At 58.7% G+C, this 15,306-nt stretch overlaps 1 protein-coding gene and 1 long non-coding RNA gene across 2 annotated transcripts in view; one reads left to right on the top strand and one right to left on the bottom strand.

Moving 5' to 3' along the window:
• Nucleotides 1–2,137: 2,137 nt before the first annotated feature.
• Nucleotides 2,138–5,654, bottom strand: LOC308648053. Its single transcript, XR_014021770.1, has 3 exons — nt 5,536–5,654; nt 4,757–4,823; nt 2,138–4,641 (listed from the first exon to the last, which is right to left on the bottom strand). It is a non-coding gene; the product is annotated as an uncharacterized lncRNA (long non-coding RNA).
• PTGIS (prostaglandin I2 synthase) overlaps nt 4,915–15,306 on the top strand; it is a 35,477-nt gene continuing 25,085 nt past the window's right edge. The window contains exons 1-2 of the mRNA XM_081292752.1: nt 4,915–5,635; nt 14,952–15,075. Coding sequence (XP_081148878.1) covers nt 5,562–5,635; nt 14,952–15,075 — 198 coding nt within the window. The 5' untranslated portion in view covers nt 4,915–5,561. The remainder of the gene's footprint in view (nt 5,636–14,951; nt 15,076–15,306) is intronic.

The raw sequence follows: 15,306 nt of genomic DNA, 5'->3' as shown, positions 1-15,306 counted from the left end.
GCTGAACACACGGGTGTGTCCCTGTCATTAAATGCTTGTTATGGTTGGGAGGTGAGGTGTGCCCCAGAAGCTCACGTGTGAGACATGCAAGAAGGTTCAGAGGAGAAATGGTGGGGCTGTGAGAGCCTTAACCCAACCAGTGAGTTAATCCCCTCCTGGGGGTTAACTGGGTGGTGAGGGCAGTGGGGTGTGGCTGGGAGGTGGGGATTAGGGCGCAACTTTGGGGCACATATTTGTATCTGGCAAGTGGCCGCTCTCTGCCTCCTGGCCACCGCGATGTGAGCTGCTTTCCTGGGTCACTCTCTCCTGCCATGATGTTGAGCCTCACCTTGAGCCCCGAGGAATGGAGCCGGCCTTCTGTGGACTGAGGCCTCTGAAACCTGAGCCCTCAAAGAAGCTTTTCCTCCTCTACAGTTGTTCTGGTTGGATCCTCCAGCCACAGCAGCGACAAAGCTGACAACACAGTGCTTGTGGCCTGTCCTAGACATGTCCCCTCTGTGGGAGGGGAGCCCTGGATTACCCTGCCCAGATGGGAAACCCGGGGTAGAAAACAGTCTGCTGTGTACGTAAGCGATACAGAGAACATCCCAACAGAAAGGACCATGGCGTGTGATCGGCTTGAAGTGACTGTGACCATCTTGAGTCCTAACCACCGGTCACTGCCCCGGGTTGTTTTCCCTGAATAGTTTCCCGGCACAAAACCATCAGAGTGGTATGTGGACACCTGTCATCCACCCTGGTGCCAGGCTGATGTTAGCTTCAGATGACCAGCTCCATTCTGTTTGAATGAAGTCACTTTCATCTTAACTAATACACAGCCCTCCCTTTGACCCAGATGGTGCAGATCCACCTGTTCTCACTGCCGCCCAGTGGGTAACTCTCCCAAGAGATGGCACTCTGCAGTTTGAAATCTGCCTGCCTCTTTCTTGGGTCCTGGGGCAGCTCGGGGGCTTTCCTCCTACAGAGAACCGTGGGTTGCTCCACAGCACTCGGACCCTTGGCACAGCTAGATTTCAGACGTGTGTAGGTGGCCTATTCATGTTTTAAAATCATTTGAGACGTGGTTTCTTGCTTCCCTTGAGCCTGGAGTCTTGCCATGCTGGGCCTGTATATCTGCGTGCATACAGTTGGCTGGAACTTGGTGAAGGCTGCTTCCTTTTGTAAGGAACAGCATGTTCCGGTTTTCCCCTGTCCTCACCCCTCCCTATCGCCTCCCCATATGACTGGCTTGCTTCATGCTTGGAAATACTTGCTGGGAGCACTGATATTAGCTTGAGATAAACCAGACACATTCCAGCTTGGAGGAAGTCTCTTTTGTTCTACCCCAGCGTTACCCTATCCTTGGTGGATGCATTGAATTTGCCACCCTCTTTAAAAGCACAAAGCAACAGAGACTTTGCCGGTTTGGTCCCTGTTTCCTCTCCACCCAGTTGCCCTCCAGCAGGAGGAAGCCACAGCAGGGATTCCGGCTCTTGTTTCAGAGGCCACTACACTTCCAGCTGCAGCCGCCATGGGAAGGCCCCTCTCAGATGTCCCGTGCAGGAGCTTGACTGACAGCTGGACCCTGGGGTGGGCAGAGGCCCTGCTTTCCCGGGTTTGCTCCCAGCTCTCGCCCAGGGGTGCAGGGAGGGGAAGCCGGTCACTCTGCCCGCTCCTGGGCTGGAGCCACGCCCCCTCTGTTCCTGGGCTGGAGCCACGCCCCCATCCTCTCCGTTTCCCTACCTCCTTTCTTTCCGTTTTTCCCCCGTCTCTTTCTCTCAGCTTCCTCTGGCTCCCTCCTCATTTCCCTCCTAGAAATGTCACATCTTGGTGACTCAGAAGACCAGGGTAACATCCCTCCCCATAACAGATTTGCCAGAACCAAAAGGGCAGAGGGGCTTCCAGAGAGGTGTTCGCAGTCCATGCCCTGGCTGATCAGAGGAAGTACTCTGTGACCTTGCATAAGTTACTGACCCTCTCTGGACCTTGGTTTCCCCATCTGCAGTTGGGAATAATGATAGTATCTGTTTTATAGGATCCCTGTGGGGAGTAAATGAGGTTTTATGGAAAAGAGTTTCAAATGACCTTAATTACTGTTTTAGTCAGTTTTTGTGTCATTGTGAGCAAAACACCTGACAAGAAGGAAACATTTATTTATTTGGGGTTCATGGTTTCAGAGTCTCAGTCCACAGACGGACAACACTTGGCCCCCAGGGAAAAGCTGTCCCTTATGGCAGTGAGGAAGCAGAGGGGAAGGGCCCCAGGAACCCACCTCCTCCAGTCACGTCCCACCTGCTGACAGTCACCATCCAGAGGGGTCATTCAAACTTGGATGGACCGGTCAGGTTACCAGACTCATAATGGAGGCATTTCACCTCCACACGCCTGTTAACGGGGGTCCGGGGACACCTCCTATCCAAACCCTAACAATCACCCCCTCAAGCGAGAGCTACAATTACCACACACTGAAGACTGCCCTCTCTGACGGGCGGTGTCAGCTCTGAAGAAGACGACACACCCGATGTCCTGCTTTCTCCATACCCTGTGTTCCTAGTCATTAGGGTGCAGACACACAGGCCCCGGAGACAGAAAGCCGGGGTGTAGGGTGCCCAGGGGGGCCCTTCCGGGCACACTCCATGTTCTGACGGCGGGGTCCTGACCCTGTCCTCCTGACCCTGTGACAGCCACGTAAGTCAGCGGAAGCTGGGTGGAAAGGGACACTTGCGCAGATGTCTTGTTTCTGGGGACAGCAGACATCTGGACACACTGGGACTCCTCCAGCAGAAGGTCCTGCTGCTTGGCACAGCAGAGTTCCCTGGGAGGTGGACGACCTGTGGCTTCCACCTCCCAGATGAAGCCTTGGATGCCAAGGTCAGCCTTGTGGGCAACCCCTGAGGTCACCAGCCACGTGCCCGTGGCACAGATGCAGAGGTCAAGGCTCCGAGAGGTGAAGTGACTTGCCCAGGATTGAGTGTGACATGAGGGACTCTGGGGTGGGAACTTGGCGCTCAGGTCCTGTACTCCAGCTCTTCTGTGGCGGGCCAGCAGGTGACCCTTGGGGCAGCCCTCACTCCTCTTTGCCCTTGAGGCCACATCCGCCCAGGCCTAGGCAGGGTCCTCCCAGTCCTGGGGGGAGTTTGAACTTCGGCTGCTTTTCAGGGCCGCCCGTTCTCGCCAGAAGGCACAGCCAGATCTGAGTTTCCCTGCTCTGAGTTCTTACTGGGGCGAGTCCTGCACGAGGTGCTTTGGATGCCCGATTAGCTCAGTCCTCCCTATGGCCATCACAGAGGTCGTTTTAGGAATGGAGAGAGAGTCTGACTCACCCCACGTTCGATCATCTCATGGAACAAGTCTGGGTGGGGCTTCCAGGGGTGGCGGTTCTGCAGCTCCGGTTTGGAACTTTGCAACATCCCCGGCCTTCCACGCCCCCATCTTGTCCTTTCACAATGGTCCCCAAAGTCCAGAGGAGGCAAATAGAAACATTTTCCAGAAACCTACACATATTTCCGGAAGGTGTCCACCTCTGGACCAATCCCTGGCACACAGGGTACCCCTGGACTGACGCAGCCCAACTGTGGTCCACTCTCCGGGGACAGCCAGGCGGCCTTCCTAACGCCCGCTCTGAACCAGTCGGGCTCTGTGGGTGAGGGGCAGGAGGCTCCGGCACAGCCTTCTCTCTCTGGTGTGAGCAGCTCTGGATGCTTCCCAGGGAGTTTGCCCCAAGTGGAGGTGGGAAGGGGGTATCCAGAAAGACTGATGGCCGGGACTGACTGAGCCGGGGTGGCCGTCGAAGAGCTGACCTTCTTCAGTCACCCACAGTGTGCCCGGCCCTGTGCTGGGTGAATCATTCTCTCTCATTTAACACCCCCTCAGCCCTGTGCGGAAGGCACTGTTCTTCCTACTGAGACAGGACCCTGGCCATGTTTACCCACACCTGGCTCTTGGACAGGTGTGTCACCTGGATCAGGTCATTGCTCCACCTTGACCCCATGAGGTTCTCTTCCCCATCGCATCAGCCAGGAGCCCCAGCTGAGAGATGGAGCAGACTGCCCAGGGTCCCCTGGCCGGGCGCTGGCTGAGGCGCCGTGAAGCGCACTGAGGGAGGCCGCAGATTTGGAAGAGCCTCCCGGGCCCACGCAGCCTTCTGGGAGCGTTGGCTTTCTCCTCAGCCGAGTGGAAAGTCCTTCTGTTGTGGGTCTGCTGAGGCCACGTGAAGCTCACCTGGCTCCCTGACGGCCGAAATTGAGACGTCTAGTAAAGGAATCTCCAGCAGGATAGTGGGACACACAGGTGTCACCCCAACCCTGGTCCAACGGGTCAAAGCAGCAGAGTGATGGTGACTGCTTTAGGGCCACGGTCATGAGCAGAGACGAGGTGGGGGGGCACGACAAAAAGAGTGAGGCGTGCATCTCCCTGGGAAGAGCTTCTGGGCGAGGGAACAGCAGGTGCCAAGGCAGCTGGCCCCTCTGGGAGGGACAGGGAGATCAGTGTGACTGCTGCAGAGTGTAGGGGAGAGCAGGGCTGGAGCGGGGAGGGGCAGGTGGGCTGGGAGGATCTGGGGGTCCTTGGGGGGCCTTGTAAAGATTGTGGCCTTGCCCTGGGTGAGGAGTGCCGTGGTGAGCAGGTCTGGTGAGATCTTCTGACTTCTGTGGGAAGCCTGGTCTGTAGGGAGATGAGGGTGACGCTGGAGACCAAACTTGACCAAACCTTGCCTGAGCCAGCAGGGAGGCACAGGACCCAGACAGAGCACCTTGGCCCATCTTTTCAGGGAACTTACCTGCACCCAGCCCTGGGCAGTTGGTGCTTCCTTTTTAGTGACAAGGTGGTCAGTTCCTCAGAACCCCCTGCGGAAAGTACGTCTCTACCTGGCAGCTGGACTGTCCTAAGCTACCTGCTCCGGGCTCCCCGGGGTGGAAATGGGAAGGGGGACAGCGGGAGCTTCTGGGGAGCCAACCTGCAGCCAGGCCCAGGTTTGCTCCCTGCAAACGGGAAGCCCAGGTCCTCTGGCACCCGGGGAGGTCCCTTGCAGAGACACAGGCCGGGGGGCTGGCACCCTGGGCACCAGCGGCCCGGCATCCTGAGGCCCTAAAAGCTCAGGAACAGGTTGGTGCTGTGCACAGACAGCCCCGGTGAGGACCTGCTGGGCGGCTCTCCTCCTCTCGGGCTGGAGTTCCCGACGACAATACACCGAGGAGCAGGAGCGCTGGAGTCCAGCCTCGCAGCCCAGCCCGACGGGGGGGAACTCAGCGCCTGGGACGGGGAGGGAGGCTCGGGAGCCGGACGGGCTTCGGCCGCGGCGGTGGGAAAGCCCGCCTGTCCCCGGCTTCCCCCTCGGCCTGGGCCCGCGGGTCCCTCCCCCGCCCCTCCCCCGGCATTCCATCGCCCCTCGCGCCGCCCTCGCCGGGTCGCTCCCGCCCCCTCCTCCGCCCGCGCCCCCGCCGCCCGCCGTCCCCTCCACGTGGCCCCGGGCGGGGGCGGGGGCCGTCCGCGGGGCTGCGCGCTGGGGCGGGGCGGCGGCGAGGTCTCGGGACCGCGGGGCCGCGGTGCGCTGCCTACCTGGAGGGACCGCGCCCGCCGCTGCCATGTCCTGGGCCGCGCTCCTCGGCCTCCTGGCCGCGCTGCTGCTGCTGCTGCTGCTGACCCGCCGGCGCACGCGGTGAGTGGCCCCAGCCCCCGCCGGACGCGCCGGTCCCGGGCACCGCGAGGGACCCTGCGCGGACCCCACCGGGGAGGGCCCGGCCGCTGCCCCTGCCCCTGCCGGAGGCTCTCGGGGACCGCAGTGGGGTCCCGTGGGCCGATCCCGCCGCGGGAAGTCGCGGTCTGTGGGCGCGACGGCGGGACCTGGGGAGGGCTTCGGGCGAGGCCGGGCGTGGATGGAGAGGTGCGGGGACAGCCTGGGGACCGGGTGGAAGAGGCCCTCTCGCGCCCGCAGCCTCGGCCTCGGCCCGGCGCCCACCCACCCCGGGCGGGAGCCCGGTCCTGCCCCGCGGCCGGCGGCCCTGCCGGGCTCGGCATCCCCTGCCCGGAGGCTGGAGGGTGGAGGCCGTGCGGGGACCTGCTCGTGGCGCCCTGGGACCACTCCTGCCGGAGTCCCGCTCGCAAGAGCAGGGGTCCCTAGGCTCCGTATTAACTTCTGCCAGAGGAGAAGCCGAGGAGAACCAGGGCCACTGTCTCAGCCTCCGTCCCAGAGGGTTTTCTGTTCCGCGGGGAACGTGATGTCGGGGGAAAAGTCGAACTATGACACCTCGGTTCAGGGAGCTAGGTCTTCTTATGAAATATTTAAAAAATTGGTTTGAATTGCACAAGGGAGAGCAGAATCCATTTGATCCACAACCAATATTCATCCTGTTGCAGACGAGACTGAGGACCCCGGGCAACCCCACCCCCACCCCCGGGTCCGGGTCCTTTCCTCTTCCCCAGACCTCCTGTTGCTCACTTTGGGTGGAACCTTCCAGATATTTTAAAAATACACTTTTTATTTCAGACTAGTCTGAGATTTACAAAAAGTCTGCCAAGATCGCACAAAGACTTGCCAAGCTTCCCCACCCCTAGCGCCTCTGTTATCCTGGTAGGTTTGTGCAACTGAAAACATCAGAGCCACCGACCTTGCCCTTAACCCTACTGTCTACCGAACTGCAGCCCTTCCCGGGATTTCTCTGGGTTTTCCATTAAAGACCAGGATGCAATTCAGACCAATAGCTCCTCCATGTCTCCAGATGTTCTAATAGTTACTCTTAAATACAGAGAGGAGCGCTTGTGGGGAGAGAGAGGGAGAGTGTGTGTTTACAGTAGAGTGGCCGAAAATCCCAGAAACATTGGGAACTTTAACTTTTAAACAATGTGTTAGTTGAAATTTCAAACAATGATCTCCCTGTGTTTTTCCTCGCACCACATACTTTTCCAGGTGAAATTTAAAACTACACATTCAATCATTTGCCTGAAAGAAAAAAAAAAGGAGAAGATGAGGAATGTTTACCTACAAAGCAATGAGTTCTTTTTCCTGGTGTGCCGGGCTCTTTGACCCTCTGTACTGAGGGGTTCTCCGATGGTTCATTTGTTTTTTCGCTCTGGGTTTTGGGCTCCACACTGGTCCGGGTGTGCACAGAGCTGTGGTCTGCTCTTCTGCTCTTCTGTCCCGTGTGCTGGAATTTGAATCGGTTTCGGGTTCGTTTTCCCTCTATCCACGTCCCTGAGAATGGACTTTTCGGCTGTGTCCTCTGTTTTTGATATTTCCAGTAACGTGCTGGTCATCCTGCGGCCATGCTCTGCACTTTTCCTGGGTGTGGGTGGGCACAGCTGGAAGGTCGTAGGTCCTGGGGGCAGGGTGCCTGGACACATAGAAGTCCCGAGGCGTGGAATGTGCTGGTGAGAGGAGGGGCTGCCCTCCACCTCACTTGTCCAAAAATGTTTTTGTGGTTCTGGGGCTTGAACCCAAGGCCTCACGAGCTCAAGCACTTTCCCCAGAGCTACATCCAGTCCTTTGAGAATTTTATTTGAGACAGGGTCTCGCTGAGTTGCCCAGATTGGCTTTGAACTCGAGATCCTCCTGCCTCAGCCTCCCTAGTAGCTGGGATTACAGACATGCACCATTGGGTCTCAGTGTGTCCGTCTTTAAAATGGGGATGAAGGGGGTCTGCGGTTATAGCTCAGCGGTAGAGCACTTGCCTTGCATTTGTGAGGCACCAGCTTCCATCCTCAGCACCACATAAAAATAAAGGTATGTGTTCACTTACAACTAAAAAAAAAGTTTAAAAAAATGGGGATGATGGTTGTGATAGTGGGTGGGAATGGGACCCCTGAGTGGGAAGGAATGTGGGTCCAGCTTTTCTGGGCTACGTCCTGCTGACTAGCAATCTGGGGAGCCTGCTTATCTTTGGGGCTGAGATTTATACCTCTGGGCACCTGGGAGGGCCACCAGGGGTTATTGGGGAGAAGTATGGGAACAGGTGTCACTAGCAGGTGGGGGACAGCAGTGTGAACTCTGGCAAGGCCCTCAGGGGTCCCAATTTGTTTCTCAATCTCATTTGTCCTCTTTTTATCTTCCTGGTGCTGGGGATTGAACCCAGGGTGTTCCACCACTGACCTATAGCCCCAATACCCCACTTTTTTTTTTTTAATTTTGAGAAAGCTCTTGCCAAATTGCTGAGGCTGGCCTCAAACTTTCCATCCTTCTGCCTCAGCCTCCTGAGTTGGTGGAATTATAGGTGCACACCACTGTGCCCAGCTTTTCTTTTTAACTTGCTTTGAGGGGGCACTCTGTTTACCCCAGTTTTACAGAGGAGGACACTGAGTCTCAGAGAGGTCAAGCAATCCCTCAGGGTCTGCCTCGATTAAAACTCTCAGCTGTAACGACTTGTAATTCCCAGGAAAAAACGGACCCTCACTGTTCCCTCTCATCACATTGGTGGATCTGGATACTTGAAATTTGTAGAAGCATGTGACCTTGAGATCACACAGCCACAGCAGAAAAACCTTCAGGAAGGACAGATCCCCAGGTGTGGGAAGAAGGGGTGGGTGACGTCGATGCTGTGTCCTCAGAGGTGACCCAGTCTGGATGCAAGTAGGTAGGGCTCCCCTCTGCCAGGCCTCGCCCCTTTCTCCTGACCAAGGCATGAAGTCACTCCATCACCTGTGCCATGCAGCTGGGCTTGAAAATGTTGTGACTTTCCCAAGGTCACAGAAATTATACTCCACAGCTAGCCACCTGCTCATCTCAGTGAAATATGTGACTCTAGTCAGTTAGCATCTGCTGTACCTGTAAGCATTAAACAAACCAAAAATAAATAAATAAAATAAAACAATGGAGGAGGATCGAAAGTTCAAAGCCAGCCTCGGCAATTTAGCCAGGCCCTGAGCAACTCAGCAAGACCCTGTCTCTAAATAAAAAATAAAAAGGGCTGGGATGTGGCTCAGTGGTTAAGTGCCCCTGGGTTCAATCCTCAGTAGCAAAACAAAACAAAAAAAATATTTTTCATAATTTTTTAATTACGAAAAAGTTCAACTATACAGAAAAAAAGTACTGTAAGAACCTCCATGTCCCCTGACCCTGATTTTATGGTCACTAATATCATTTAAGAATTATAGCCGTTGGGCTGGGGCTGGGGCTCAGTGGTGGAGTGCTTGCCTAGCATGTGTGAGGCATGGGTTTGGCCCTCAGCACCACATAAAAAAATAAACAAAGGTTTTGTGTCCATCTACAACTGAAAAAGAAATTCTTTAAAACAGTTGTAGCTGTCATGATATTTCAACCCTGAATGTATATCAGAAGACGATGATAACCCTGATTTCATCACCCTGAGAATATAAAAAGTAATTTGCAATGTCGTCTAGTTCCCAGTTCAAGTTCAAATTCTCAACTTGGCAAGACTGAGTTGCTGGGAGGTAGGATTCTTTCTTCTGGCCCATTGAGGCAGTGATCTGTCCTGTGGGGACCGGAAACATTCTTCTTGCCCTGGGTACTGAGGGTGCTCCCAGAGGTGACCTGGGTCTCCCCTGACTCACTCGGCCCAGCGTCTCTCTTCCTCCTGGGCAGGTGTGGCTGCTGAGGGGAGCACTCCCACAGGTCCTCTGGGTGGGCAGTTGGGGGACCAGAGGCTGCAGTGGCATCCGTCCGGTATGGGTTCCTGTGTCTCGGGGCTGATTGGACCTCTGCAGGGGGCCGAGTTCCGAGGAAGGAGTAGATCTGTGTCATCGCAACACGCAGTAGCCAGAGGTCACGAGGTGGTCTGAGGTGGGATTCAGCCCTGGAGGCCCTGGTGGGTGTTAGGGGAAACTGGAGGATTCCATGCACAAGCCCAGGTCTCCGCCTCTTGTGAACACCAGCAGGTCTGGCAGGTAGGAGCCTCTCCAGACCTTGCCACTGTCCCCTCGGCTCCCAGCTCTCCTGCTGTCACTCCTTCCCACGCTCTTTCCTGGTGGTGACAAGTATCAGGAAAACAAAGCCAGAGCAAGAAGGCCACGTGCTTTCTCTGCACAGTGGGAGGAGCCCGGAAGAGCATCAGGGGGACCCTCTGTTAATGGGACCCAGAAGCCACTGGAGGCCTGGGGTGAGCCTGGGGGAGCTCAGATTGCTCCAGTGGGTGTGTGTGTGTGTGGGGGGAGCGGCAGCTCCTTTTTGTTCCCCATCGGGTCCTCCTGGGCCTGAGAGCCGGAGTGGACTGGGCACTGTTAGGAGCGTTGGTGCCCCTTGGCCTGGCACGGCCCTGGCCAGCCGCGGCTCCCTCCGCACCATCCAGAGCCTGCGCTGGGCGGGCCTCAACCCGCGTTGGCTCCCTCAACCCTCGAGCAACCCTGGAGGCAGGCCTGCTCACTGAGCACCAGCTGTGTACATGATTCCTTCATCTGACACATTCTGTGAGCGCCTACTGTGTGCCGCACAGGGTCCTGAGTGCTGGAGTGCACACCGAGTCCCTGGTCCAGGCAGGACGCCATGCCTCGGGGCCCAGGCCGGGGACAGCACACCCTGCACTCCCTCCCCTGGTTTTAGGTGGGGAGAGAGACCCGGGGCAGCTGGCGTGTGGGAGGGAGGGACGTCGGGTCCTCCCTGTGGGAGCTGAAGCCCCAGGAGAGGACCCCAGGGGTGGCGGGGTATCTGAACCCAAGGAGCAGGCCACCGTCCGCCGTGTGGGCATTAACCCGGGACAGGAGAGTCCAGCCTTGTGTCCCCACCCCGCTCCCTCCAGGCCTGGCAGATCCTCAAGTCAGTGAGAGTGTCCGTGGGCGAGGCCGAGACCGCAGGCCTTGAAATAGAGCCTCCTTCGCCCCCGGCCGCAGGCTGAGTCACCCTGGACCGGGGCCCGGGCCAGGCGGGCTGGGGGTCGGGACTGGAGAGCTGAGGGGCCAGGCGCCTGGGCCCGGCTTCCTGCCTTTGTCTGCGAGCTCCTCCTCGCGCCTCTTCTGGGGAGGAAGAAGAGGGCTGCCAGAAATAACACCTGCCCTGCTGGCCAGCAGGAGGGAGGGCAGCGGGGGAGCCCCACCGAGTGTCCCCAGGAGGCCCTCTGCCCTGCATGGGGCAGTCCCTGAAGACCCTCTGTGCCTCAGGTTCCTCACCTGCAAAGTGGGGGTGCAGATGTCGACGGGGGGCGACCTGGGGCCGACGGCACCAAGAACGCGGCCTGCGGTCAGACCTGCTGAGGGAGACCCAGCTCCTCCCCAGGCCCTGGCAAGCGACTTTGCAGCCAGCCCGGTTCCTCCCCTGGAGACTGGTCCGCTCCTCAGGGCCAGAGGACACTCGCCCATCCCTGGGGCTGAGGGCCAGCGGGGCTGCCCGCGGTCAGGGCTTCTCACGGTGGCCTTAGTGGCAGCAGGGAGACTTTGGAGAAGGCCGGGCACAGCACCTGGTGGCGCTCGGAGTCACCCCGGGCCCCCTGGCTTCCAGTGCTGGGCCCGCTCCTGGCTCCCCTGACCCCTTCGTTCCTGTCCCCCGGCACAGACGACAACGGCGCTTCCGTCTCAGACCTGAAAACCGAGGCGTGGAGAAGGCACGAGTCACGCAGCCAGCGAGAGGCACAGCCGGGGTCTGGGGCCAGGAACCGGTGCTGAGGTCACCCTTGTGACCACCAGGCTCTCCTGCCTCTTAGGCCAACTGCCCGCTCTGGGCCCGTCTCCCCAGGCTGCCCGGGTGGCAGGGCGGGTGCCCGCAGGTCAGCAGGCTGGTCCCCAGCCGGAGAAGCTGCGGTGGCCCAGGGCTGCAAAGACCAGAGCCCGGGGAAGGGCCGGAGCCTCGCTGGCCACCTCCTGGGCCCGCGAGGGGGACTGGGGTGGCGGGCTCCGGGCAGCGTGAGGCTGGGAGGCTGGGAGGCTGGGGTCGGACTCCATCCTGGGTCTGCTCTCTCCCAGCACTGACGCTCACCCCTGCTGTTCTCCCCTGCCCGCCCTTGGAGTTCCAGTGGGGGACAGCCAGACAGAGAGGCAGAGTCGGGGCGAGGGAGGACGGGGGGAACCTGCTGGCCTGTCCCCGGAGTGCTGCCTGCGCAGGGACCCCCTGCTCCAGAAGTTGGGGTGAGGGGTCAGGTGCTGGGCCTGCCCTCCTGGGTGGCCTCGCAGCCTCCTTCCTGTTGCCTCTCTTAAAACACAGGCTTCGCCTCCTGACTCCCACTTCCAACCCTCCACCCATCCCCACCGCATGTGGCACAGGAGCCACACTCTCCTTGGCTTCAGGCTCTCAGGGTCCTCAAGGACATTCCCGCCATCACTGCCTGTGTCTCACCTGCACATTCCACCCCAGCTGCACCAGATCCCGCTGTCTTAAAACCCAGTGTTCCCACCCCAGGGCCTTTGCACCTGCCGTTCTCTCTACCTGTAGGGCTCCTCTCACACCCTTCCTGAGTGTCCCTTCCCGTCCTTCTGGCCTTGGCTCACATGGCACCTCCCTGAGGAGGCTGTCCTTGACCACCTTCTCTGAGCTACCCCCACTGTCTCAATCACCTCTTTCTTTTTTCTTTAATAAGGTGTAATTCATGAACCACAAAATTCACCTTTTTAAAGTGTGCTTTTGACAGTGTGCAGCTCACTGGTTTCTAGTGTAGTCACGAGGTTGGACGGCCGCCACCACCACCTAGTTCCAGACTGTTTTCAACATCCCCCACAGAACTACCTCCCCTCAGCCCTGGCCACCACCCATCTCCTTCCCGTCTGTGGAGTCACCTGCTCTGGGCATGGGTGGCAGCTAGTCGTGCGGCACGTGGCCCTCGGGTCTGGCTCCTTTCCCTCAGCGTGATGTCCAGGGCTCGCCCGAGCCCTGGCGGTGACTCAGTGACTCCTTTTCTGACTGAGTAACATCCCTGGCTTGGATATGCCACACGGGGCTCACCCGCCCGTCAGTCACGGACGGTTGGCTTGTGTCCCCTCTGACTATTGCGGATGACCAGTGGGGGCACACCACTGATCACGTGGTAACTCGTATTTAACCCTTTGAGCCCCCCAGGCTGGTGTTCAGAGACGGCCCACCCTTTACATTCCAGGGAGCCTCCAACTTCTCCACATCTTTGTGAACACTCATTTTTCTTTTAAAAAAATGTTAACCATGTCTAACCGCCATCCTGGTGGGCATGAAGTGGCGCTTCATGGTGATTTGTTTTTCTTTTCCTTTCTTTGTTTTTTGGGGACTGAACCCAGGGAAGCTTTACCACCAACCTTCATCTCCAGCTTTTTATCCTTCATTTTGAGGCAGGGTCTCACTAGGTTGCTCAGGGCCTCCCCAAGTTGCCGGGGCTGGACTTGAACCTGCGGCTTCCTGCCTCAGCCTCCTGACTGAAGGTGTGCACCACCTGCCCCAGCCTCATCGTGACTTTGGCATTTGTTGCTTGTGTATCCCTTGGAGAAACGCCTGCTCAGATCCTTCCTTCATCTTAATTTTTGTTCATTTCTGGTGCTGGGAGGGACCCAGGCTTCGTGCTTGCTGGCTGGCTCTGCCGCGGGCCACACAACCAGCTCGTCATTGATGACTAAACCAGGTTGCGTTTTCACTGTTGAGCTGTTGTCAGAATTGCCACTCTGTGGCCGACTTTTCTGTCTTGCTTTCTGTCTGTCTTCCCAAGGCCCTGCTCCCTGCGTCTCCAGCGCCCTGCCCGGGACCTGCTTGGGGGTGAATGTCTCCCTGTCCCTGCAGCCTCTCAGCAGCTGGGGCAGGACTTTCCACACCCTGTTGCTCTGATAACTCTGAGACTAGGGACCTCCATGGGGTCTACTGTGAACACCTGCCCCACGATACAGTGAGGCCTGCTGCTGCAGAAGGGTGGAGAGGATGGGAAGCCTGTGGCCGGGCCGTGAGCAGTGCGGAGTCTGGGCGTAGTAGTTGCTCACTGCTGAAGCAAACGCTGTGCACTTAGCAGCTTCAACTGGAGCCCGTCAGGAGCCCCAGGTGGGGCTGAGCCCTGCTATGGAGATCGGAGCCCACGGGGCTCTCTGTCGGAGGCCCAGGAGGCTGAGGCTGAGGTGGCGCAGCCTTCTTTCCACTGGAAGCTCAAGGGAGGGTCTGGCATTGGGTAGGACTAGGGACCTGCGTCCATGCTGCTGTCAGTCAAGGTCCGCTCACGGCTCCTGGGGGCCACTCACATTCCCTGCCCCGGGGTCCCTACCAGCCTCGAAGCCAGTGACAGACTTCCCATGTCCCCTCCCACTTGGGCTTCGAGTCTCTCTGCCGGGAAGAGCCCTGTCCTTTTAAGCCCTGCCCAGCTGGTCAGGTTGGGCCACCAAGGGATGAGCCTTCCTTCAGGTCCACTGCACCAGCTGTCCCCAGGGTCCCCCCTCGCACAGGGTGTGGTGGCTGAGGATGCGGACCCCACAGAGGGGCTGGCTGACTGGCACACACGACCCCCCTACCCTGCTCCGCCAGCGCCCACGCTGGACACCTGGCCTGGCGTTGCTGCCTGAGGCGCCTCAGGTTCGGAGCTGGGGAGGGGCAGTTGGGGGCAGCAGACTGCTCTCTCTCATCCCTGTGGGCAGGGCAGGGTGTGAGCTGACCGACACCCTGGTCCGGGCTGGCTCAGAAACTCCTGCTGCTGTGGGGTGTGGAAGCTCCTCCCGCCTGCAGGGAGGTGGTCGCCTGCTGGACGTCCAGCCCCCATGTCCACCCACAGTCCACTCTGCACGACAGCTCCACCTAAGCAGGTCATGTCGCTCCACTCAAAACTTTTCCATGGCTCCCACCTCCAAGAGAAAGCGGAAGTGCTCCCACACCAGATGACTCTGGTCCTGCCTGCCCTCGGATCTCAGCACCCACTGCTGCCCCTTGCCCCCTGAGTCCAGCCATACCAGCCTCCTACTGTCCTTTGAACACGTGTGATCCAACCACAGGGCCTTTGCACTTGCCGTTCTCGCTCCTGGAAAGCTCTTCCAGTTACCCGAGTGCCTTCCTCCCTCATGGCCTCCAGGTCCCTGCTTCCCGTTGCCATGGTGAAGCCTGTCCTGACCTCCCCACGCCGCATTCTTCCTCCCCTTCCTCATTTTACTAAGTGCTGTGGGTTCTGCAGGCGACCTGGCGAGCCTCCCCTGGACCTGGGCAGCATCCCCTGGTTGGGCCACGCCTTGGAGTTTGGGAGAGACGCGGCCAGCTTCCTCGCTAGGATGAAGGAGAAGCACGGCGACATCTTTACCGTAAGTGCCTCTGGGGGGAGGGGGGCACTGCCTTGAACTCTGCCAGCCCCCACCTGCACCAGCACCCCACCCCACCCCCAGTCTGTCTGTCTGTCCACTGTGCTTCCCTTACCTCTGACCCTCGGTGTCCCCCAGCCTCTTCCCACACTGAGCTGCACGGTCCTTCAGGGTCTACCACACCCCAGCGTCAGTCCAGCTGCCCGTCCACTCGTCCTGTCCAACATCCGGCTC

This window comes from Spermophilus citellus (genome assembly GCF_964194105.1).
Source record: "Spermophilus citellus genome assembly, chromosome: 4".
NCBI lineage: Eukaryota > Metazoa > Chordata > Mammalia > Rodentia > Sciuridae > Spermophilus > Spermophilus citellus.
This window is presented reverse-complemented; position numbering and strand designations above follow the sequence as displayed.